Source organism: Danio rerio, chromosome 5 (assembly GCF_049306965.1).
Source record: "Danio rerio strain Tuebingen ecotype United States chromosome 5, GRCz12tu, whole genome shotgun sequence".
Lineage (NCBI taxonomy): Eukaryota > Metazoa > Chordata > Actinopteri > Cypriniformes > Danionidae > Danio > Danio rerio.
In genome coordinates, this window is record NC_133180.1 from 69,904,703 (window position 1) to 69,926,712 (window position 22,010).

The 22,010-nt window shown below is 34.7% G+C and overlaps 1 protein-coding gene across 4 annotated transcripts in view; it reads right to left on the reverse strand.

Annotated features, from left to right (window-relative positions):
- Nucleotides 1–22,010, reverse strand: part of pappab (pregnancy-associated plasma protein A, pappalysin 1b) — a 252,884-nt gene that overhangs the window by 57,968 nt on the left and 172,906 nt on the right. For all 4 annotated transcript variants that reach the window (XM_073949695.1, XM_073949694.1, XM_009301935.5 and 1 more), the window contains 3 exon segments: nt 20,498–20,633; nt 18,155–18,368; nt 14,258–14,426 (listed from right to left, as the gene is read on the reverse strand). In XM_073949695.1, coding sequence (XP_073805796.1) covers nt 14,258–14,426; nt 18,155–18,368; nt 20,498–20,633 — 519 coding nt within the window.

Below are 22,010 nucleotides of genomic sequence, written 5' to 3' on the forward strand. Positions count from 1 at the left end.
TAAACACAAATTAAACAAACAAAATTTAAATAAAATCTGATTTATATAGTTTTGTTTTCTTATGTGTGTTTTGCACAGAAATAACAAATATAAATAAATAAATAAATGAGAAAAATGAACAGGATAAAACACTTAAGTAAGAATGCATAAAATTTGATAAAGTAAATGCTTAAAAACAAAGCAAATCAAAAGCAAACAAACACAAAAAAATGAAATGAGAAAGAAACACTAAATAAATAAATGAGAAAAAATAAACACATAATAAAATAAAAACTGCCTACAAATCAAGATAAAACAATTAAGTAAAAATGTGTAAAACTGAATGAAGTAAATGCTTGAAGAAAAAAATAAACAAAGCAAAACAAAAGCAAACAAACGCAAAAAATTGAACAGGGCCGAGGCAAAAAATAAATGAATAAACAAACAAACAAACAAATAAATAAATAAATAAACAAACAAATAAATAAATAAGTAGAACAAAATAAAAAATAATAGAAGAAAATGTTTAATTTATCAAGCAAAAGCTAAAAGTAAACCAAGCAGAAAAACAGCGCTAATGTTTTTTTTTTTTAGACAGCCTATAAATCACTTCTTCATGTGCGGGCAGAGATGTTATAAAAGACACTCTTTTTTGACCTCACATCACTGACTCAATAAACTCCAACACAACAGCAATCACAATCTACTCCACATCTCCCCCTAAAGACTCCGAGAGGCCATAACAAAGCCAAAAAAAGAGACATTCCTTCCTTCTTTTATACTGTAAATCCAGCGAGAGGCTACAGAAGTACATAAAAGTGTCATCTAATTTTCCCTACCCAGAATCTCCGGCTCTCCCGGAGCCGTTTCAAAGCTGGATGGCAAGTTTAGACAGGAGGTTTATTAGTCGACACTGGCTGAATTACAGGAGCCGTAAAAGAAATGACCACAGTCAGTGTGTGGGATGAGAAGGAAAACATAAACTGTTGTGGTTGAACACAAGAAAACACACACATGCAGGGGGCTGTGAAATAAGAAAAAGCCACCTGCCCATATACAGTAAAAAAAAAAAAAAAAAAATAATAATAAAATTAATTAGAAATAAGAAATGGGTTTGTATGTTTAAAATGTGTTTAAAGTAATCTCTATCAAACAGTACTCAGTAAACATTTGAAAAAGAATTCAGACTTCATTGAAATGCACATAATTATGATTTAACATTAATAGTCCAGTCATTAGAGTTTACATAAATTAATACCATTTCAATAATATTTAGTAATATGCATTTAAATGTCATTAAGTTCAGGTCTCTGAATGTGATTGGTTAAATGACATGCATTTCAGGGTCAAGAAAATATATTTCCAAACATATAATGAATTAACATAACATAATAAACAAAGAAATACATTTTATGACCAGACAAGCTTTTTTCCTTTTTTTATTTAAAAGTTTTAGATGTCAAGTAAAATTTTTTTCTAATGTTAAAGTTAATAAATAGGCATAAATATATATATATATATATATATATATATATATATATATATATATATATATATATATATATATATATATATATATATATATATATATATATATATATTTAAATGTATGTATATTTCTGAATGTATTTATAGAACGTTAAAAAATAAATATATTTAAGCAAATTTTTTGGCCTTTTTGGTTGATTTTGGAATATGTACCGTGTCTCGAAAAAAAAACAAAAAAACAAAGCAATAATATATCATACAGAAATAAGTTTATAGTACTACAGGAATAAGAACGACTAAATTTCGTAAAGGATTAACAGCGCAATCTGTGCATTAGAATAATTCTTTCATTTACTAATCATGGCGATGATGTAATGATGACATAATGATGATATGACAACAGAAAGGCTACAGCGCTTCACGTTTGCTTCATGAATTTCCAACTAAAAACTGGACAAAAGGTGGATTGGATTACTTGTTGGCGAAAATTGATTGCATTGGATCAGTATGTCATGTGGTTGGGACTACCCGTACTGTTAAAAATATCACCACTGTTGAAGACATGGTACTGAGCCAAGAAGTTGCACCATACACCCATCGCACTGTCCGTCATATTGCACGGGAGTCTAGCATCCACAGGTGGAAAACGTATACATCTCATATAATTTCATCTATATGCCATGATGCCATCTAATTACAAGCTATAATTAAAGTTGGAGGTATTGTGACTAAATTAATTTTGCTTGGATTTTGAGACACGGTGTATATAAAATACTTATTTGCAAGTATATATTTTTTACTGTATGAGCGTAACCGTGTGCAAGCCAAAACATCTGAACAGGCAAACGCACACGTCGGTGCTCCTGTATGAGGATGGGTTTAAGGAAAGGGGACGCCGTCACATCGAGGGGTGGCAAGTTTTTTGGAGGGGGGTGTTTGTCTGCGTGCGGAGTTTCCTTCTTTTAAAACTTTACAGCTGCTGATTCCTCCTCCACTGAGTATTTAACTACCACTGACTACTGTGCCTAATTCAACACAGATGCCTCTGTTGGCTTTTCTTCTACACCAGAGCCCCGTCCTGTGTTTCTCTCTCTCTCCATCCACACACACAGACATGCACAGTATAATACACATTAGCAAAAAAGTGCATGTCAGTGAACAAACACGCACAAGCGCTACAAACTGCACAGGATAAATAAAACTAAATGAATCGGAAGCAAAACAGCTAAAAGTAAAGTAGAAAAATAAAATCAAGAAAACAAATATGGAGGAGAAATAAAGGGTAAAAGTCGAAAGACAAAACTAATCTCAGCAAAAGCAGAAAAGTAAAAGAAATCCGACAAATAAAGCAAAACTTAACACTTAGAAGTCAAAACTGAATCCACAACGAATGATTGAAATGATCAAAGGCTAAATTAAATGATGATGAAACAAAATGAAAGATTTAAAAAGTTTCAAATGAACAATGTAAACAAGGTGAAACAGGTAACAGTATACTTAACAAAAGGGAATAACACAACTAAAGTGAGATAAATGAAGCAAAGGAAAAAAACTAACAAAAAAAAAGATTAAAAGTAAATAATAAAAATACACTAATGCTAAAGGTAAACAAAATATGGAAAAACTTAACTAAAGTAAAACTGAAACAAAAGTAAAATAAATATAAATCAACTGAGCAAAAATAAGTGAAGATAGAATCTAAACAAAACAGAGAAAGAAATATAAAACAAAAAAACAAACAAACAAATAAAGTAAAAATAGATAAATAAAATGACCAAAACAAACATGTTGGAGAAGTAAAGGATAAAAGTTCAAAAACAAAACAAATCTGAGCAAAAGCAGAACATCAGAAAAAAAAATGTAACAAACAAATTCAGCAAATCTTCACACTCAAAAGTCAAAACTCTGAATCCACAATGAATAAACTAAACGAAAAATTATCAAAGGTTAAATTAAATAGAAACAAAATAAAAAAAAAGTTTTAAAATGAACAAAGTACACAATGTGAAACGGGTAAAACTAGACTTAACAAAAGGCAAAAACAAAACTAAGTAAAATAAATTAAGCAGAATAAAAATATGAACAAAAAGTAACACCAAATGAAAAAAAATAAACTAATGCTAAAGGTGAACTAAATATAGTAAACTAAACCAAACCAAATTTAAACTGAAACTAAAACAAAATAAAGCCAATCTAAATATAAATTAACTAAGCAAAAATGAGTGAAGACAGATACTAAACAAAACAAAAACAAATATAAGACAAAAAACAAACAAACACAGTAAAAGTAGATAAACAAAAGCAGAAGAAAAAGATTAACCAAAAAAGAAAAATGAACACCACACAGACCAAAACTGATAAAAAGTCAAAACTAAACTAATGTTAAATTAAGCAAATGTTAAACATATAGAACACACTAAACCAAACTGAAACTGAAAGAAAAACAAAATGAAGCTAAATATAAACTGAATATATAACAAATAAGCAAAACTAAATCATTATAAATAAGTGAAGATAAAAGCTAAAAAAAACAGAAAAATATAAGACAATACATATAAAGTAAAATAAATAAATAAACTAAAACAAGCATGGAAAAGAAATTATGCAAAACAGAAGTCTAAATTAACAACAAATAAACAAAACAAAATAAAGAAAAATGATCAAAGAATGAATTAAACAACAACAAACAACAAAACAAACGAAATATAAAACATCCCACTGAAAATAAATCAATCAATAAAAATAAGCAAAATGAAAAGTGAAGACAGAAGCTAAACAAAACAGAAAACAAGTAAAAGCAAAAAAAGGAAAATAAATAAATAAATAAATAAATAAATAAATAAATGAATAAATAAATAAATAACCAAAACAAATATGGAGAATAAAAGGTAAAGGTTAAAAAACAAAACAAATAAATAAAGCAAAACTTCACACTTAGGAGTGAAAACATTAAATTAACAACAAATTAACTAAACAAAATAAAGAAAAATAATCAAAGAATGAATAAGATAAACACAAAACAAACATAAATATAAAACAACAAATAAATAAACAATAAATAAATAAAAATAAGTGCTGCAAAAGTGAAAACAGAAGCTAAAATAACTTAAAAACAAATAACAATTTAAAACAAAAAAGAATAATGTAAAACAAAAACTAAAATCAAACTTATGTTGTCAAACTTCATGTGTTGACAGCAAAAAGATAATATTAATTTCTTCTTTCTCATATCACTGCAAAAAAAATCACAACCTCACCATCTACTCAATATCTCCCTCTAGGAAAGAAAAAAGAGTGTAAAAACAAAAGAGGGTCAAAGCAAACCTCAAACTCTCGGTTTCCCTGCACTGCACTGTTGAAATGTTGTTTGCTGAACCGTGATTTCAGGACATGCTCTGCTTTCAATAACACCTTGGCAAAAACAAGCGGCCATCACAAAGACATGACACTGTAGAGCTGAAGATCATAACCCTGAAACCTTTTTAAACACACATCTATCTCTCTCTGTATCTGGCCACAATGCTGACACTTATTTCCCCCCAGAAGGAACCCATTGTAAATACAATAAGGAAAAGCGAACAAAAGTTGAAATAAAAAGATAGGTATTGCTAAATTGCATAAACTAAACAACAAAGTAATAAAATAAGAAAAAGAAATGCAGCAATAATAATAATAATAATAATAATAATAATAATAATAATAATAATAATAATAATAAAGCAAAAGCTAATAATAAAGAAAAAAACGACAATTAAAAATAAATACAAGCTAAATAAATAAATTAAATAAATAAAATAAAAAAATAAATACATAAATAAATAAATAAAAAATCTAAACTATCCAAGCAAAAGTAAAAAAAAAAAAACTAAATAAATTAAGCAAAACAAAAAGGAAAGATTAACTTTGAAATCACAAACAAAATAAAACAAAAAAAAAATTATTTTACAAAAAAAAATAAATACAACAAAAAAGCAAAACAAACATCAAACAAAATGTAAAAAAAAATTAACAAAAGTTAAAAGGAATTATGTGTAAGCAGATCTTATTTCTAATTTAAATATGTAAATACAATTTATATATCTAAAATACTTTAAAGTTATCTAAGATTTCAAAGATATACAAATAAGTCATATACATGCATCAAATATTTCAAAATTTATCAAAAAGAGTTTGTATATGAATATGATGACATACAGCTTCATATAGGTCCAAGGAACATTTGCAGGTTTTGATGAATAATGGTTTATGATAATACTTTACATTTAAGTGTAGCAGTTTTCTTTTTACTTTTTAAGAACAGCGCTATTTTAATTAGATTTTAAAAGCATAATTTTAATTTAAACTTTGACATTTATTTATTTTTACCTGTAAACACAGTACAGTGTTAATGTTAAAACTATTTATAATGTTTAAAATGGCTGACAATAATAAATATTTATAATAATAATCTGCCTTGCTTTTGAACTGTGCAGAGTTATAGCTGCTTAATTACACCTACTACGCTACTGTATTTCAATACTGGTCATTATGGTGGTACTTGGAGATGATTTGGCAGATCCTGGATCTTTTAATCTTGATAACTGATCTCTTGCTAATTTGGTTCTTCAAACAAGTTTGCGAATCAGTTTAAAATGTCTGGATGAACTGATCTGAGATCGCTGCGTGTGTTGTGAAGGACAGATCTATCGATTCCCGAAATCACGATTAGCAATGCAACGATTGGCTGACGGCACAGCAGCGTAATGACATTAATTAATATTCATTTTAATACCTAATTAATATTCAATTATCTATGCAAGCAAAATGACATAAAATTAGCAGTAAACAGTTTGTATGATGCGCAAATTACTTTCCACATAAGCTCCAGGCTTTACACTTTTATGTGTCAAGAGTATTCATCATATATTTCAATGCATATCAACGTATTTAGTTCTACATTTAGAGAAGATTTTCTTTATTATAGTAGCCTAGGCCTACTCAAGTTTTTTTTAATCGGCGTTAGGAAAAACTGTATAAATAAATTTTGCATCATAAAAGCATTTTTATATTGGTAAAGGTGTCTGTAACTTTTACGAAGCATCAATTGATGATTTAAATAGATTTAAATCATTGGTACACGTGCATGACTGCATAAATTATAATCATTTTAAAAAAAAGTTGAATATTGTGCATGCAGGCATTTGTAACTAAAAAGTTCATATCAAAAAATGTTCTCTTTAATCCACCCGGTGGCAGTCTTTGTAATTTACTTTGGAGTGCAGATTGCATAAGTTTTATTAATATAACTTTTTTACTTTATATATATAAAATTAGAAAACATATTTACTATTTTGCCAAGTGTACATAACTACTGTAAGAAAATATCAGCATTTGGTACATACTTTCAGTATTATCTTTGCTTGAAATGACCCGATCTTATCCTGTTTATATGAATGAGCCTGCTCCCAATCAGGTTTGAGCTACCAGCACTGTTGCTATGACAACAACGCTTAGATGAGTTTTGAAGAACTAAACGATCCTGGAAATCGTCAATAACCAAATCCAGCTAACTGAGTAATCCACCTACGAAGAACAGACCTCAGGCGTTTTTATCTATTTCTTTTTTATTTTGTAATTTATTTATTAAATTAAATATTTAATTAGTTATTTATTTATTATAATTATTATTATTATTCTCAATGCGGTGGCGCAGTAGGTAGTGCTATTGCCTCACAGCAAGAAGGGTGCTGGTTCGAGCCTCGGCTGGGTCAGTTGCCGTTTCTGTATGGAGTTTGCATGTTCTCCCGGCGTTCGCATGGGTTTCCTCCAGTTGCTCTAGTTTTCCCCACAGTCAAAAGACATGCCGTACAGGTGAATTGGGTGAGCTAAATTGTCCATAGTGTATGTGTGTGAATGAGTGTGTATGGATGCGCCGGGTATATGATAGGGCCCGAAGCAAAAGCAAAATACAAAAAATAAAATGAGATCAAGTGAGTGTATTTACACTTAGTGTTTACCAAAATAAAGCTAATTCTAATGGTAAACTAAATGCAGAAAAACAAACAGGAACTGAATTGAAACGGATCAGATTAAAACAAGCAATGAATAAAGTGACAAACAAAACGACAAACAGAAAAAAAGACGAAACAACAACAAAACTCATTTATTATCCTCTTAAGCACCCCTTTTAAAGGAGCCTTTTAAAACGTATCTGTCTGTAACTGCTCCAAATGCTGCTTTTCTTCTTCTTCTTCAGTAGGACTGCATTGGCAGCCTGTAAATGATGTTACGGTAACAGGTTAATGATGAAATGGCTAATTTGTCTCTGACTAAAGGCTTCAGGAACACACATTACGAGCTCCCCGAAGAAGCCTGATAAGCTGTAATGACTGCGCCTGGATCAGCACTTTCACTCTGTATAGGAACGAGGACTCCCTCACACTGCCGTCATCTGCTCTCCAGCTCACACGCACACACACTTCCTGCTTTACCTTTATATGGTCACACTTCAGTAGGGCTAAATCCGAGCTTATTCCTTTGTTTGAAATAAATGAATAATTCCTTTATGTTGAAACTCTAATCGAATACACTGTATTTAAATGAATTGTTTTATACAAATTAAAGTGGGTTGTACATAAAAAAGATAACCCCCCCCAAATATATATTTGATTAATTAATTAAATAAAATAAAAACTGAAGAATTATGATGTTCAGCTCATTACACTGTAAGTAAGGAGTTTGAACAAGCAGCACAAAAACATTTCTGGAGTAAAGAAACCACTTGAGAATTATCAGTGCCTCTGGATTTTTAAAATTGTGCTTGAGTGACGCATATTTTTTATTTTATTTTGTAAAGCAATTTTTTATTACCTTAAAGTGCAACCTGTGTCATGAAATGCAGAGGTTTTTTCTTTCCATTCGGCGTGTGGTACCAAATTCCATTAAAACAACACTCTTCTACCAGTCCTGTCATCATATTCTTATCCAATAATTGTCACGAGGCGTTAATAAAATGAATAAAAGTGAAACTGCCAAACTGCAGTTAAAGTCGACAAATTAAAAATAAAACACTCATAATTACATTAAACTCTGGATAGCTTGGTGAAACAACGTTAATCCTTTCATACAGAAACTTTCCATCTAAAAGTCCTTACTTGGTCTTTCCATATTTCTTTGCACGCTGAAAACACGTCGGTCACAACAGGAAATAAAAAACAATAAATATTAATTAATTCATTTTCTTTTTGGCCTAGTCGCTTTATTAATCTGTGGTCATCACAGCGGAATGAACCGCCAACTTATCCAGCATATGTTTTATGCAAAGAATACCCTTCCAGCTGCAACCCATCACTGGAAAACATCCACACACACCTATTCACAAACATACACTGCAGACAATTTAGCCTACCTAATTCACCTATGCCACATGTCTTTGGACTGAAACAGGAGCACCCAGAGGAAACCCACACCAACACAGAAGGAACATGCAAACTCCACAAAGAAATACCACCTGACCCAGTTAAGGCTATATATATATATATATATATATATATATATATATATATATATATATATATATATATATATATATATATATATATATATATAAGACTTGAGTATGTGTATATATATATATATATATATATATGTATATATATATATACACACACACACACACACACACATACACACAAGTCTTATTTGTTTTATTTTGGCTCTAATAAAAGCAGTTTTAAATTTTTTTAAACACCATTTTAAGGTCAAAATTATTAGCCCCATTAAGCAATACATTTTTTTTGATTTACTGTCATCATGGCAAACATAAAATAAATTAGTTATTAGAGATGAGTTATTAAAACTATGATGATTAGAAATGTGTTGAAAAAAATCTTCTCTCCGTTAAAAAGAAATTTGGGAAAAAAATAAACAGGGGGCTAATAATGCTGACTTAAACTGATTAGTTGAACATAAATTAAATTAAGGTATTAATTTAACAATTGATTGTCGGTGATAGCATGAGTGTTGGCCTGATTGGACAAAGGAAATGTTTAATGTCCTTTGTTTAAATTGACAAAAGAAAATTAAGACCTGTTTGAAAGGGCACCTATTTTGCCTCTTTTACAAAGAGTAAGACAAGCCTTCGCTGTCTCTAGAATGTGTCTCTAAAGTTTCAGCTCAAAAAACCCATAATATAATTTATTTTAGCCTCCAGAAGCTGCCCGTTTTGATGTCTGAGTACAGTGTAGCTGATTTTGTAGCCTGTGGCTTTAAATGCAAATGAGCTACTTCTCCCCGCCCACTGTTTCTCATCATGTGTTACGTCAGATAAACAGCAGTCAGTGACAGAGACAGACATGGATTAAGCTGAAATAAAGCCCATAAGTCAAAAATATCAAGTAAGTTTATTTAATGTATTTGTGGTGGAGTTTATTTACGCCTTTCTGAAATGATGAGTCTCACACCAATGCTATTTGCAATACACACACATATGCCCGTTTACTGATACCATGTGGCCATGGTGATTAAAGCGGTTAAGATTTACATATCGATTTTACAGTCTGTATTGCAACCGTGCTCTGTTTTAAAAACGTTTTAAACCTATAAAACTTTTCTAAATCACAGAGAGTTGGAACAAATATGTAAATACCAGTTTGTTTGCAAAACAAATGTTCTGTGGACATGTGTATACATGTTGTTATAGAAACATGGCACCTGTCATTGAATTGGTTGGAAAGGGAAAACCGCGCTCCTACATCACATTATGGTGGGCCTTAAAATCACTGATCTATATTGGTCCTATTTTAACATTAGGAAATTTTAAAACAGAAAATTGTTGGGTTTATCAGTATGACAGTGGACAATGAGTGTTGGTCATATTGGGTAACTTTACATGGACAAAGGAAAATGAAGACCTGTTTAAAATGATTTAAGACCTACAGCACAATATTTCAGTGAATGTAAGACTTTTAAGGCCTAAAAATGTAGTTTTCAAAATTTAAGACATTTTAAGAACCCACATATAGAATAAAAATCTATATTTTAAGTCAACTCAAAATATAAATAAAATAAAAATAATTCTAAAAGACTAATAATAGGTCTGTTAAGGGCTACACCAAAATAGGCAGGTAATGTTTAGAAACTGGACAAATAGATTAGCTAATTATCTGTATGTGTGTGTGTGTGTGTATCAAATAGAAAAGCAATGGTCAAAATAGCATCAAAATAATATTTCATTTCAATTTTACGGTGCGCTGCAGTAAATGTAGTACAACAATAGTTCTTATATCCATTTTTACGAAACTCCCCCCTCTCTTACCTTACATAACCGGACTAGACATCTACCCTCGGCCCCTGAATAGCCCCCCCCGGCCCCAAGGACCCCAATGTGCACCGCTGTTAAATAAGCCGAGGCCTCCCGAAAGCAGAGAAAAACTGTCTGCTGCCTTTCCTTCCAAATGCGTAATAACTCACAGGCCAAGCTTTTCAGTCGACTGCGGCTGCTGGCAGAAAAACCGCCCAACATACAGTAGAGCCCAAGTGCTTACAAAGAACACACAGCAGCACTTTCTCTCTTCTTTTTTTTCACGTTTGCATTTTCCCTTCTCTTTCCCTTGTTCTCCTTCTGTCAATATGAAAAGCGCTGGAAAACAGAAACAGGGTTGTTTTTGAAAGGCCTGGAGCTGCAAATGGGCCAAATCGTTGTTTGCGAAGGCTGAGGGATTGTGGGGTCAGTACGGCACGTAACACTTGGCCAGGTGGAGAGCGGGATACAGGACTCGCCGTCGCCCTTTTGTTTGGGGGCCCGTCCGGGGTCAGCGGGTTGCAGTAATGGAGGGTGTTCAGATCTGCAGTGCCGATGATCCGTGCCTGTGCCTCTGGGACTGAACACGCTGCTCTACTGTTTTCATCTCAAATAGACTCGAACAAATTGCATCCTGACCGACTGCACTCTGACACTTTCTTCACACGTTCAAGCGGCAGTGAACCAGAAAATGCAAGCAAAATTAACAGATGTGCAAGTCACACACATGAGACACAAGCAGATGAACATGAAACACGCACACATGCTGATTTAGGGCTCATTCACACTAATGCATCTTTGCTTCTAAAAATGCGAGACGCAGCACTGAAAAATGGCTATAAAAAAAGCACAGCATAGAGCACAAGAGTATCATGCAACCCATGCTCATTTTGTACTGTGCATACCCCTATATACATTTCTGGAGATCATGAAATACGTTCCAGGAGGTGCATTTTTGCAGTTTTTGTTTTCATGAATCTACTAGAGGCCGCTGTGTACACTTTTTGAGATCTTAAATTTCTCTCGCAAGTGCCATTCGAGACTGCTGTTCTCACATAAATCCACCAGAGGCCGCTGTTGACTGACTGAATGAATGACTGACTGACCAACCGATCGCCCCACCCAACCTATAAACCCAACCGACAGTGTTTTCAAAAGCACCAATTGACCCGTTAACCCTCTTCCCTAAACGCTACCGACAGTGATTTCAAAAGCAATCCAGCAAAAGAAAAGCCCTCGTCTGATTTTACCATATTTTCAGAACTTAACACATATTCCCTCTTGTGTACTTGTTTACTTGTTTATTACATTTTTTGGCCTTTGTTTCACCCGCTTCTAAAATCGATCTTTGTCAGATTCGAATTCTGTTGTCATCGAACTTGAACTCCTCTCTGCGTCTCAAGTCCACCAACGTACATGGCAAGCTACTGGGCAAACTGCTAACAGCGGTAATGCTGTACACATGAGGGTAAGTGGTCAGCTAGTAGCGCAAAATGAAACAGAAGCTGTTAGTGGCATCATACCGCCCCGTAGCGTTCATTTTAAAGACCAAATGCAGCTCTGGCTACATAATTCGTGCTCTCCAAAAATGTAATGTATACGGAGGCTAATAATTCTGACACCAACTGTATATATATATATATATATATATATATATATATATATATATATATATATATATATATATATATATAAATGCTTTCACACCTGCCTTATTTAGTTCGGTTGAATCGCACTAGAGTTCGTTTTCCCTTTAGGTGCGGTTCGTTCGGGCAGGGGAGAATGCAGCAATCGTACTCGAGTGCGCACCAAAAGTGGACCAAATCAGCGTACCGAGACCTGCTAGAAGAGGTGGTCTCGGTACGCTTTCAAACGAGCCCTGGAGCGGTTCGTTTGTGGTGAGAATATGATCCGTACTAAAACAGGCCCAACCGCAATAAGTACTGCGACTTTTGGACAAATCCAGCTGCCGTAGGCCGATGCGCTGTGCATTATGGGATATGGAGGAAAATATTTGTTGACAGCGCTTTACCAACAGAGAGAAAGAGAGGGGAAAACATTACCTGATGGATCGTTGGTAATATTTCTGCAAGATGACCATGTCGCAGTTTTTGCTAAATTAATCCAAGCCACCTCCTGAAGCGACGAGCGATGCATTAGAACACTGTTTTCCAGCCGCAGCCGCGCTTCATTCTTAAAATGTATAGTTTGTCTAAAGCAGGGATGCAATCAGCCATAGCAGTCCTCTCTCCATAGTAAAAAGTGACATTTTGTGTCTGCCGGTTTTGTTTACCTGCGGGAGTTCATTGGCATTTTCCCGCACATGAATTCTAACCAATAAATAAGCAGTTTAGGAAATATGTTCAACAACATCTGGCCAATGAGAGATGTGGATGTTGTCTGATGACTGCATTTTGGTTCGTTTCAACTGGTTCAGACCAAAGCCAGCAGTGTGGTGTGAAAACGACCCAAAGACGGCAGAAAATTCAACAATGTATCATTTATTGCCCTTGGTCCGGGCCAAATGAAGCGAACTACAGATGTGAAAGCACCCTATATTACATTTCACCCTTAAAACTTTCAATAATAACATTTAATAATTTTTTGACTTTTGATAGTGATCATTACATTAGTTTTGATGACTTGTACTCACAAAAAATATATTTAAAATTGCTAAACTACTATATTTAGTGCTTGTGCATTTTATAAGTACCATTTCTATGAAAAAAAAACCCCAACAATTTTAAATAAATCATCACAAATGAAAAAAAAATCAAACGTTTCTAGAAATTTAAAGAGAGATATGATAGGTCAGTACAACCATACAATGAGAAAAAAGCCAGACAGTGATTTCTGCAAGGAAACCTCCTTTCCATTACTTACAGGCTGCTGTTCAGTCAAACTTAAATTTTTCTAGCCTATTAGGACAACAACAACAACAACAACAACATAAACAACAACAACAAACACTTCCATTCAGAAGGGAGGGCGAGAGTAATGTTTAATAAAAAAAAATCCACAGCTTCTCTTTTATTTGAGCCACATGGACCATTCCAGCAGTTCCAGGCAGAGAGAAAAAGACATAAAAACAACATCAAGCCAATAACAGAGCGCCAGCTATTGTGACCATTCACTTACCGTCTCACAGTTTGGTTAGCAAACCCTATGTGGGCCATAAATCTTTACTGCTACTTTCTCTGTATGTGGTCAGGGCATGAGTCAATGATTATTGTTTAATGTAATATAAACCGCTGTGTGTGTGTGTGTGTGTGTGTGTGTGTGTGTGTGTGTGTGTGTGTGTGTGTGTGTGTGTGTGTGCGCACGTCAGGCTGTGTATGTTTGTGTTGTGTGCTTCTACGAAACCTGGTCAAAATGCTTGGCCCAAAAAATAAGGCGTTTAACTGCAGGAAAAATACTCCACAGAGAGAGAGAGCACACACACACACTCACTCATAGGGTGTAATATCCACAAATGCGCATTAAATAAAGCGATTAACCAAGGTGTGTCACCTGTGTTTTGATGATGTCGTCATCTCGGTGTATCTTCAGTGTATATCCTCGATTGCAGGTGATGGTGCATCGAGCGCCGTTGAAGTATCCTGGACTGTTGCACCTCATCTCTGCATTACTGACCATCGGCTTCTGGCATTCGATGGCATCACATGAGTAATGAACGCAGCTGTGGGGTTACAGAAATAAGATATCAGTTTGTCAGAGTTACAATTCCCTCGCAGACCTATTATATATTTGGTGGCCCTTTACTTGGAGGAGGTGTTCATAAGACTGTCCAGACACCTTGAGAATTTATGCAGGCTAATGACAACTGTCATTAGCTCAGCTGTCTAATTTGAAATCATTGTTTAAGATTGACAACTTGACATAAACAAATAAATCATAACTTGTCATAAATCTGTAATAAACATGACTTTCATGATGCCATTATAGTTGTAATGTGTTTTTTAAAACGTATTTATCGTGTATGGCCATACACTCAAAGCATTCACAATCAAGAGGGGGGTCTCTCCATATCACCACCAGTGTGCAGCATCCACTTGCTTGAATGATGTGACAGATGCCACAGAACACCGGCGCCAGTGCTCTCACCACACACCAGCTGCAGGTAAAGAGACCGTAATAGAGCCAATTTGGTGGATAACCAATCCATGATGGGTTAGGACTAATGAAGGGTATTTGGCCAGGACACTAGCTCTTTAGGAGAAGTGCCATGGGATTTTTAATGACCACAGAGAGTCAGGACCTCAGTTTAACATCTCAACAATAAGACAGCGCACACTGACAGTGGAGTGTCCCCTTCAATTTACTGGGGCATCAGGACTCACACACTCCCTGTTGGCCTCACTTCCAACAGCAACCCAGTGTTCCTATGTGGTCTCCCATCCGGGTACTGACCAGGCTCACCCCTGCTTAGCTTCAATGAGTAACCAGTCTTGGGCTGCAGGGTGATATGGCTGTGGCCACTTTTTTCAGTGTAACAAAATGAATTTAAACATTCTCAGTAAAATGGGTGTTTGTTTTTCCCACACAAGATGCAAATATTGGTAGACCAATCAAAACAGATGTGTGACCAATCAGAGCAGAGCAGACTCTTGGATTGTTGAATGAAACATTTCAGGGATGACAGGAAAATAGGCAAAGCTGCCATGTATATTATGAGAAAATTGTGTTTCTGGCCATGAATGACAGTAGAAGGTCTCCAAAGCGAAATTAGGAGTCTTTAAAATTTGATTAATAGGCTGACTTTAAATTTTAGTATTCAAATGTGATTATTAATAAATTTATACAGTTGAAGCCAAAATTACCAGCCCTCCTGTGAATGTTTTTTATGAATTTATTTTTTTAATATTTCACAAATGATGTTTTTAACAGCAAAGATTTCTTAGTATTTCCTTTAACATTTTTTTTTCTGCTGGAGAAAGTCTTATTTGTTTAATTTCGGCTAGAATAAAATCAGTTTTAATATTTAATATTTTAAAACCATTTAAGGTCATTATTATTAGCCAAAATAAATATTTTTGTTATACAATGATTTGCCTAATTACCCTAACTTGCCTATTTAACCTAGTTAAGCCTTTAAATGTCACTTGTGACACGGAATGACACGGAATACTAGTGTCTTGATAAATATCTATTCAAATATTATTTACTGTCATCATGGCAAAGATAAAATAAATCAGTTATTAGAAATGTGGTATTAAAACTATTATGTTTAGAAAAAACTCATTCATTCATTTTCTTGTCGGCTTAGTCCCTTTATTAATCCAGGGCCGCCACAGCGGAATGAACCGCCAACTTATCCAGCAAGTTTTTAAAAGCGGATGCCCTTCCAGCCGCAACCCATCTCTGGAAAACATTCACACACACACACACTCATACACTACGGACAATTTAGCCTACCCAATTCACCTGTACCGCATGTCTTTGGACTGTGGGGGAAACCGGAGCACCCGGAGGAAACCCACGCAAACGCAGGGAGAACATGCAAACTCCACACAGAAACACCAACTGAGCCGTGGCTCGAACCAGCGACCCAGCAACCTTCTTGCTGTGAGGCGAACGTGCTACCCACTGCACCACTGCGTCGCCTTTAGAAAAAACTCTCTCTGTTAAACAGACATTGGGGTAAAATTATACAGGGGGCTAATAATTCAGGAGGGCTAATATTTCTGACTTCACTTCTGTATGCCATACTTATGAAAATGTGAATACTGAAAATATATAACTGTATATTAATAATAATGATAATAAAACAAAATAATCAGTAATGAAAATACAATTGAACTGATTTATTTACCTCGCAGCATTGCAATCGTATTGCTTCAGCTATTGCTCCAGCACACTTATGCAACCCATCATGCCAAACAAATCATTTATATCACTATAAATGAGTTTGTGAATCACTTCTTTGATGGATGAAAAACAAACACAAAAAAAGCTTTACTGATGACTATCAGGATGTGGCGTGGCCAAGAAAACACTTTTTACCATTTTTATGAGCAAGCCATATCCTTTGTTGTCGTCTTTTATGAATCATGTGCTTGTAAAAGGACGAAAATGAATTTATTACCAAACATTGTGCAACGGGTGATTAAACAAACATGTCAGCACTATATCTTAAGCATTGCAAAAGCCATGAATAAATGAAATCTGCAGCATTAGATCTATTACCACATGTACAGTTGAAATCAGAATTATTAGACCCCCTGTTTATTTTTTCCCCAAATTTCTGTTTAATGGAGAGAAGATTTATTCAACACATTTCTAAACATAATAATTTTAATAACTCATTTCTAATCATAATAGTTTTAATAACTCATCTCTAATAACTAAAATGATTTCTTTTATCTTTGCCATGATGACAGTAAGTAATATTTGAATAGATATTTTTCTATACAGCTTAAAGTGACATTTAAAGGCTTAACTAGGTTAACTAGGCAGGTTTGGGTAATTAGGCGAGTTATTGTATACTAATGGTTTGTTCTGTAGACTAATAATAATAATAGTAGGCTAATAATTTTGACCTTAAAATGTTTTAGAAAAAAATAAAAACTGCTTTTATTCTAGCTGAAATAAAACAAATAGGAAATTTCTCCTGAAGAAAAATAACGACTTTAACGACTAGATTTAATGGAAGTGAATGACACCCGAAGTCTTGAGTCAAAAAGATTCATATGGCTGCACCTGCTCGTATGCGAGGAATAAGGTGAGTAAAGCAAGCGGTGCGAGAGAAGCGCAGGCATATTTTTTTTAGTGCGCATGCGTCAGTTTATTTTTGATTTTGCTATTACCACTGTTGGTTTGGTTTCACTTAGAGAATAACGTCTGTTTATAATGAAAAACTTGTTTTGAACTGCATTTATTATAACAAACAAATATTTTGTGGGATCAATTTTTCTGCGTGAGAAAATGGATGTGTGGCGTCAGAGCCTGAGAATGCTGTCAATTGCGTGATTGAATGGTGAGAGTGGGCAGCCCTGCTAGTATTCAGCTTAACATGCAATTTAAAGGCTTAACTAGGTTAATTAGGCAAGTTAGAGTAATTAGGCAAAACAGTGTTTGAGGATTATTTGTCCTGTAGACAATAGGAAAAAATATTGGTCAAGGGGGCTAATAATATTGAGCATAAAATGCTTTAAAAAGTATTAAAACTTTTTATTCTAGCCAAAATAAAACAAATAAGACTTTCTCCAGAAGAAAAAAATATTATCGGAATTACTGTGAAGAATTCCTTGCTCTGTTAAACATCATTTGGGAAATATTTAAAAAAGAAATTCACAGGAGGGCGAATAATTCTGACTGTAAGCGCTGGTTAGGTATGCTAAGGGCTGGCAAAACATTTAGCCATGTGCGCTGACATGAGGAGCAGCAATGCTGGATTTATCTCCTCACCTCTGGCCCATGGGGTTGTAGATTTCATTGCTCTGGCAGCCGCTGATTGTGATGGGGTCAAAATATTGAAAGGAGCGCAGCCCAACACCTGAGATGGCCACCAGAGGAGAGCTGAAGCTCACTATAATGGCTTTTGTGCGGTAAAAAGCCACGCTCAGATCGTGACTCACAGGAATCACCAGAGGATTGTTGCGGCAGCTCAGCCTCGAGTCACCTGCAAACATAAAGCACAACAAAAATTTATTTGACTACTGTTCTTAAAGGGATAGCTCAGCCACCCATTACAATGTACTCACTATTTACTCGCTCTCAAGTGGTTCCAAATCTATTTGAGTTTCTTTTGTTGAACACAAAAGAAGATACGTTGAAGTAAGCTGTAACCATTGACTTCCATAGTAGGAAAAACAAATAGTATGGAAGTCAATGGTAACAGGTTTTGAGCATTCTTAGGGTGCTTTCACACCTGTGAATCGATTCAGTTGTTCCGAAACAGAGATTAAAATTGTTACATTGTTGCTCTTTGCTCTTGGAGCGGTTCGCTTTCACACTGCAAAGTTTCTAATCGGACCAAAAGAGCTAAAACAAGTCACGTGCGAGTAAACTCTCCTTACATTGGTCAGAGTGTCAGGGTTTATTTTGCAGCGTCCCGCTCAGCTGTCAGGAGAGGTGGTGGTTTGGTGGTGATTGACAGGGTGCGTGTGCGCAACGTGTCTGAGGAGAGACACGGTGGGGAGGGGTGAGAAGGGTGCACGACGATGCCTATTTGAGGACTGGGAGAGAGACGCAAGATTACCGGGAGATCATCACTCGTTTGCGGGCATCCGGAGACTCGCGAAACTTCTCGCCCTACTCATAATTCTCTCTTCATATAGCCGTAAGCCTATTACATATCCATAAAACACTGTGATATAACCGCGCTCGGATCGGATCGCTTTCTCACTGCAATCGAACCGCTCCAGGGTTCGTTTCAATCGAGCCGAGACCACCTCATTCAAGCGATCTCGGAGCGATTACTTTGGCGTGGAACAGAGCGCGATTGCCCTGTTCACATATGCCAAACGAACCGCGCTAACTGGGCAAACGAGATACGTTCCGAAACAAAAGTGTAGGTGTGAAAGCACCCTTAAAAGAATCTTCTTTTGTGTTCCACAGATGAAAGAAACTTAGGTTTGGAACAAGTAAAGGGAGAGTAAATGATGACATAGTATTACTTTTTGGGTGAAGTAGCCCTTTAAGTATTTTTGTGATGGGATTTGTACTTTGCTCACTATTCAAACTTACTACTTGAGAACATGTCTGAAGAAAAAACTGCACCTTTTACAGATGATTAATTAAACAAAAAAAGTACTAGTTACATTTTTACATTTCATTTAGCATGTACATTAAATATGGTTAACTGACTATCAAACATGCATGCTTTACATGCAAAAAACAATGTTTTGTGTTTTAAAACAGCATTATTTTGTAATTATGTATCTGAGTAAAAATAAATATTTTAAATTCTGTATTGATAATGACATTTCTGCCCAATTTAAATAAAAAATATCATTCAATACGATGAAACTGAGTGTGCTTCCCACAGGTGAGTGGGCTTGACAAACCACCTGCAGAAACACTCTTCTCTCCATATGCACGAGATACTTTTCTACTTTTCTACTCTAAAGGGGGTCAAACACCAGAAGTGCCGCTCGGCGACGCGACACGTAGCGCTACGCATTTTAGAATTATAAACACAAGTTTCTATCAGGGTACAAACATCGGTGGCACAAGTTGGCGGATTTCGGCGACACCCAGCCATGACTCAGGACACTGTTCATATTTCTGCTGCGCCACAGAGCGTCAATTGATAAGTTTAATTTTAAATAGTGTACGAATGTGCGCGTCTGGTGTGCAATACTTTCAACTGTCATGTGCGTGCCGCATTTTTTTGCCCATTTTGGACAGTTAAAATAGTGTTTGGGACATTACCTATGCAGCAAAACAGTTGCAGGATGACATTGTATGTCTGAAACAAAATATAAAACAAACGACATAAGAGCTAAAACGTGCTGTCCACATATGTGGCCACTAGGCCCTAGGAGGTTAAGAATAGCTCTTACAGTACATCCGGTCTTGTGTTCATATTTATGATTATTTTAATGCGTTACACCATGGTTCTTTGAGGCACGTCATTTTGTTTTACTTTTTGTCCACACATGTAAACTTCTCATTATTATTTTTGCTAGGCTACTTTTATTATTTAAATTGTGTAGTACATTTTTTAAGCTATACTTTTAATATTTTACTCAAGTATAATTACGGCCGCATACTTGCACTTTAAAATTGAGCAATCGTTTCACTGACCGAGAGGATGAGTTTGGTCCTTGGTGTCCACCAGATGAACAGTGATGTTGTGTTGTGTTTGGTCCATGTCGGCCGTACCGTCAGCGGCCAGATGGATAATGACTGCAGCTGCCACCATAGGATGAGCGTAATAAGCCTTTTGAGAGAAAAAAAAAGTCTCAGACAGACAGTTCCATCATTTAACTGGTGACCATGGAACAACATCTTCATTGATCAAGCACAGTACAGTCCATTAGCTACTTCTAAAATTGGAGAGAAATTAAAGTCATAGTTCAGCCAAGAAGGAGGATGTACCCGCTCTTAGGCCACTTTTTAAACTTTTTTAGCCCATCAGTTATGATTACCAGCGATAAAAATTTTGTGATAAAAATAAAAAATCCTAATATGGAGACTATGTGAACCCTGTGATGTACTGTCAAGATAATTTAGTATACATTTATGACACTATACTTTGTAGTAGATTACCCTTGCAGTCAATTACAAAAAACAAACAAAAAACACCAACATTTTATACAGCAGCATGGGTGTTTATAACTCAAAAGCTCAGTGAGAGATGGAGATGGAGATTTTCTCTTTTGACTGCTGTAATCAATCTCTATAAATTTTCCCTCTTTTGGAAACAAACACTATCAAGGATAGTGTTTTTCTTTTGCTATTGAAGTAAATTGAATATCGATTGTTGGATTTTTCAATCACCCCATAGAAGTTTACCCAATATGACAACTTTCACATCCATGAACCCTGAAAGTGTAAAAAGCCTTCATAGAAATGTCATAGTGTCCATAAACTCTATATTAATTAATAAAACAATTAATGTTAAAATATCTCTAATGTTAATATCTAATCGGGCTTTTGAAAATGTTCAGTGAAAAAATTCAGGGTTCCATACAATTCCTTCATGTTGTCCCAAGACTCCCAACACATAACACTTCATTTATTGTAACAAATGTAACCCTTTAACTGGCATCGTAACCACCTGGTCGACCTTTTATCCATAGGCTATCATTATTAATTTAATTGCTTATTAATATTTATCAGAGTTGTGTCAGTATATTATGCAATTCAAGTGTGGGTTTTTCCTATTATTTTCAAGGAGTGCACCTTAAGGGGTTAAGTAGATTGAACTTAAAACTATTAAGTTGCCTCACCAAAAATTGTAAGAATTATGCAGTTTTAGCTTATTTTAAATAAGTAGGTTAAACATGCAGCAAAAATCATTGTTTCCAGGATAAACATGATGATCCACAAACTTACAGAAATGAAGTTACCTGTACAGTTGAAGTCTGAATTATTAGCCCACCTGTAAATTTTTTGTAATTGTTTCTACAGTTTTCTTTGGTTGGTTTGTTTAGTGGGTTGGGGTGTTGTTAGATTGTTTTGTTATATTTATTTCCTTGTTTTGGCAACACTCCTGTTTTTCGTTTGATTCAGTCGTTTAATTTACATTCCAAATTCACATATTCAGTGATTAATATCATTGTTTTTTTTCTCCACATATCACTGTAGTGATTTG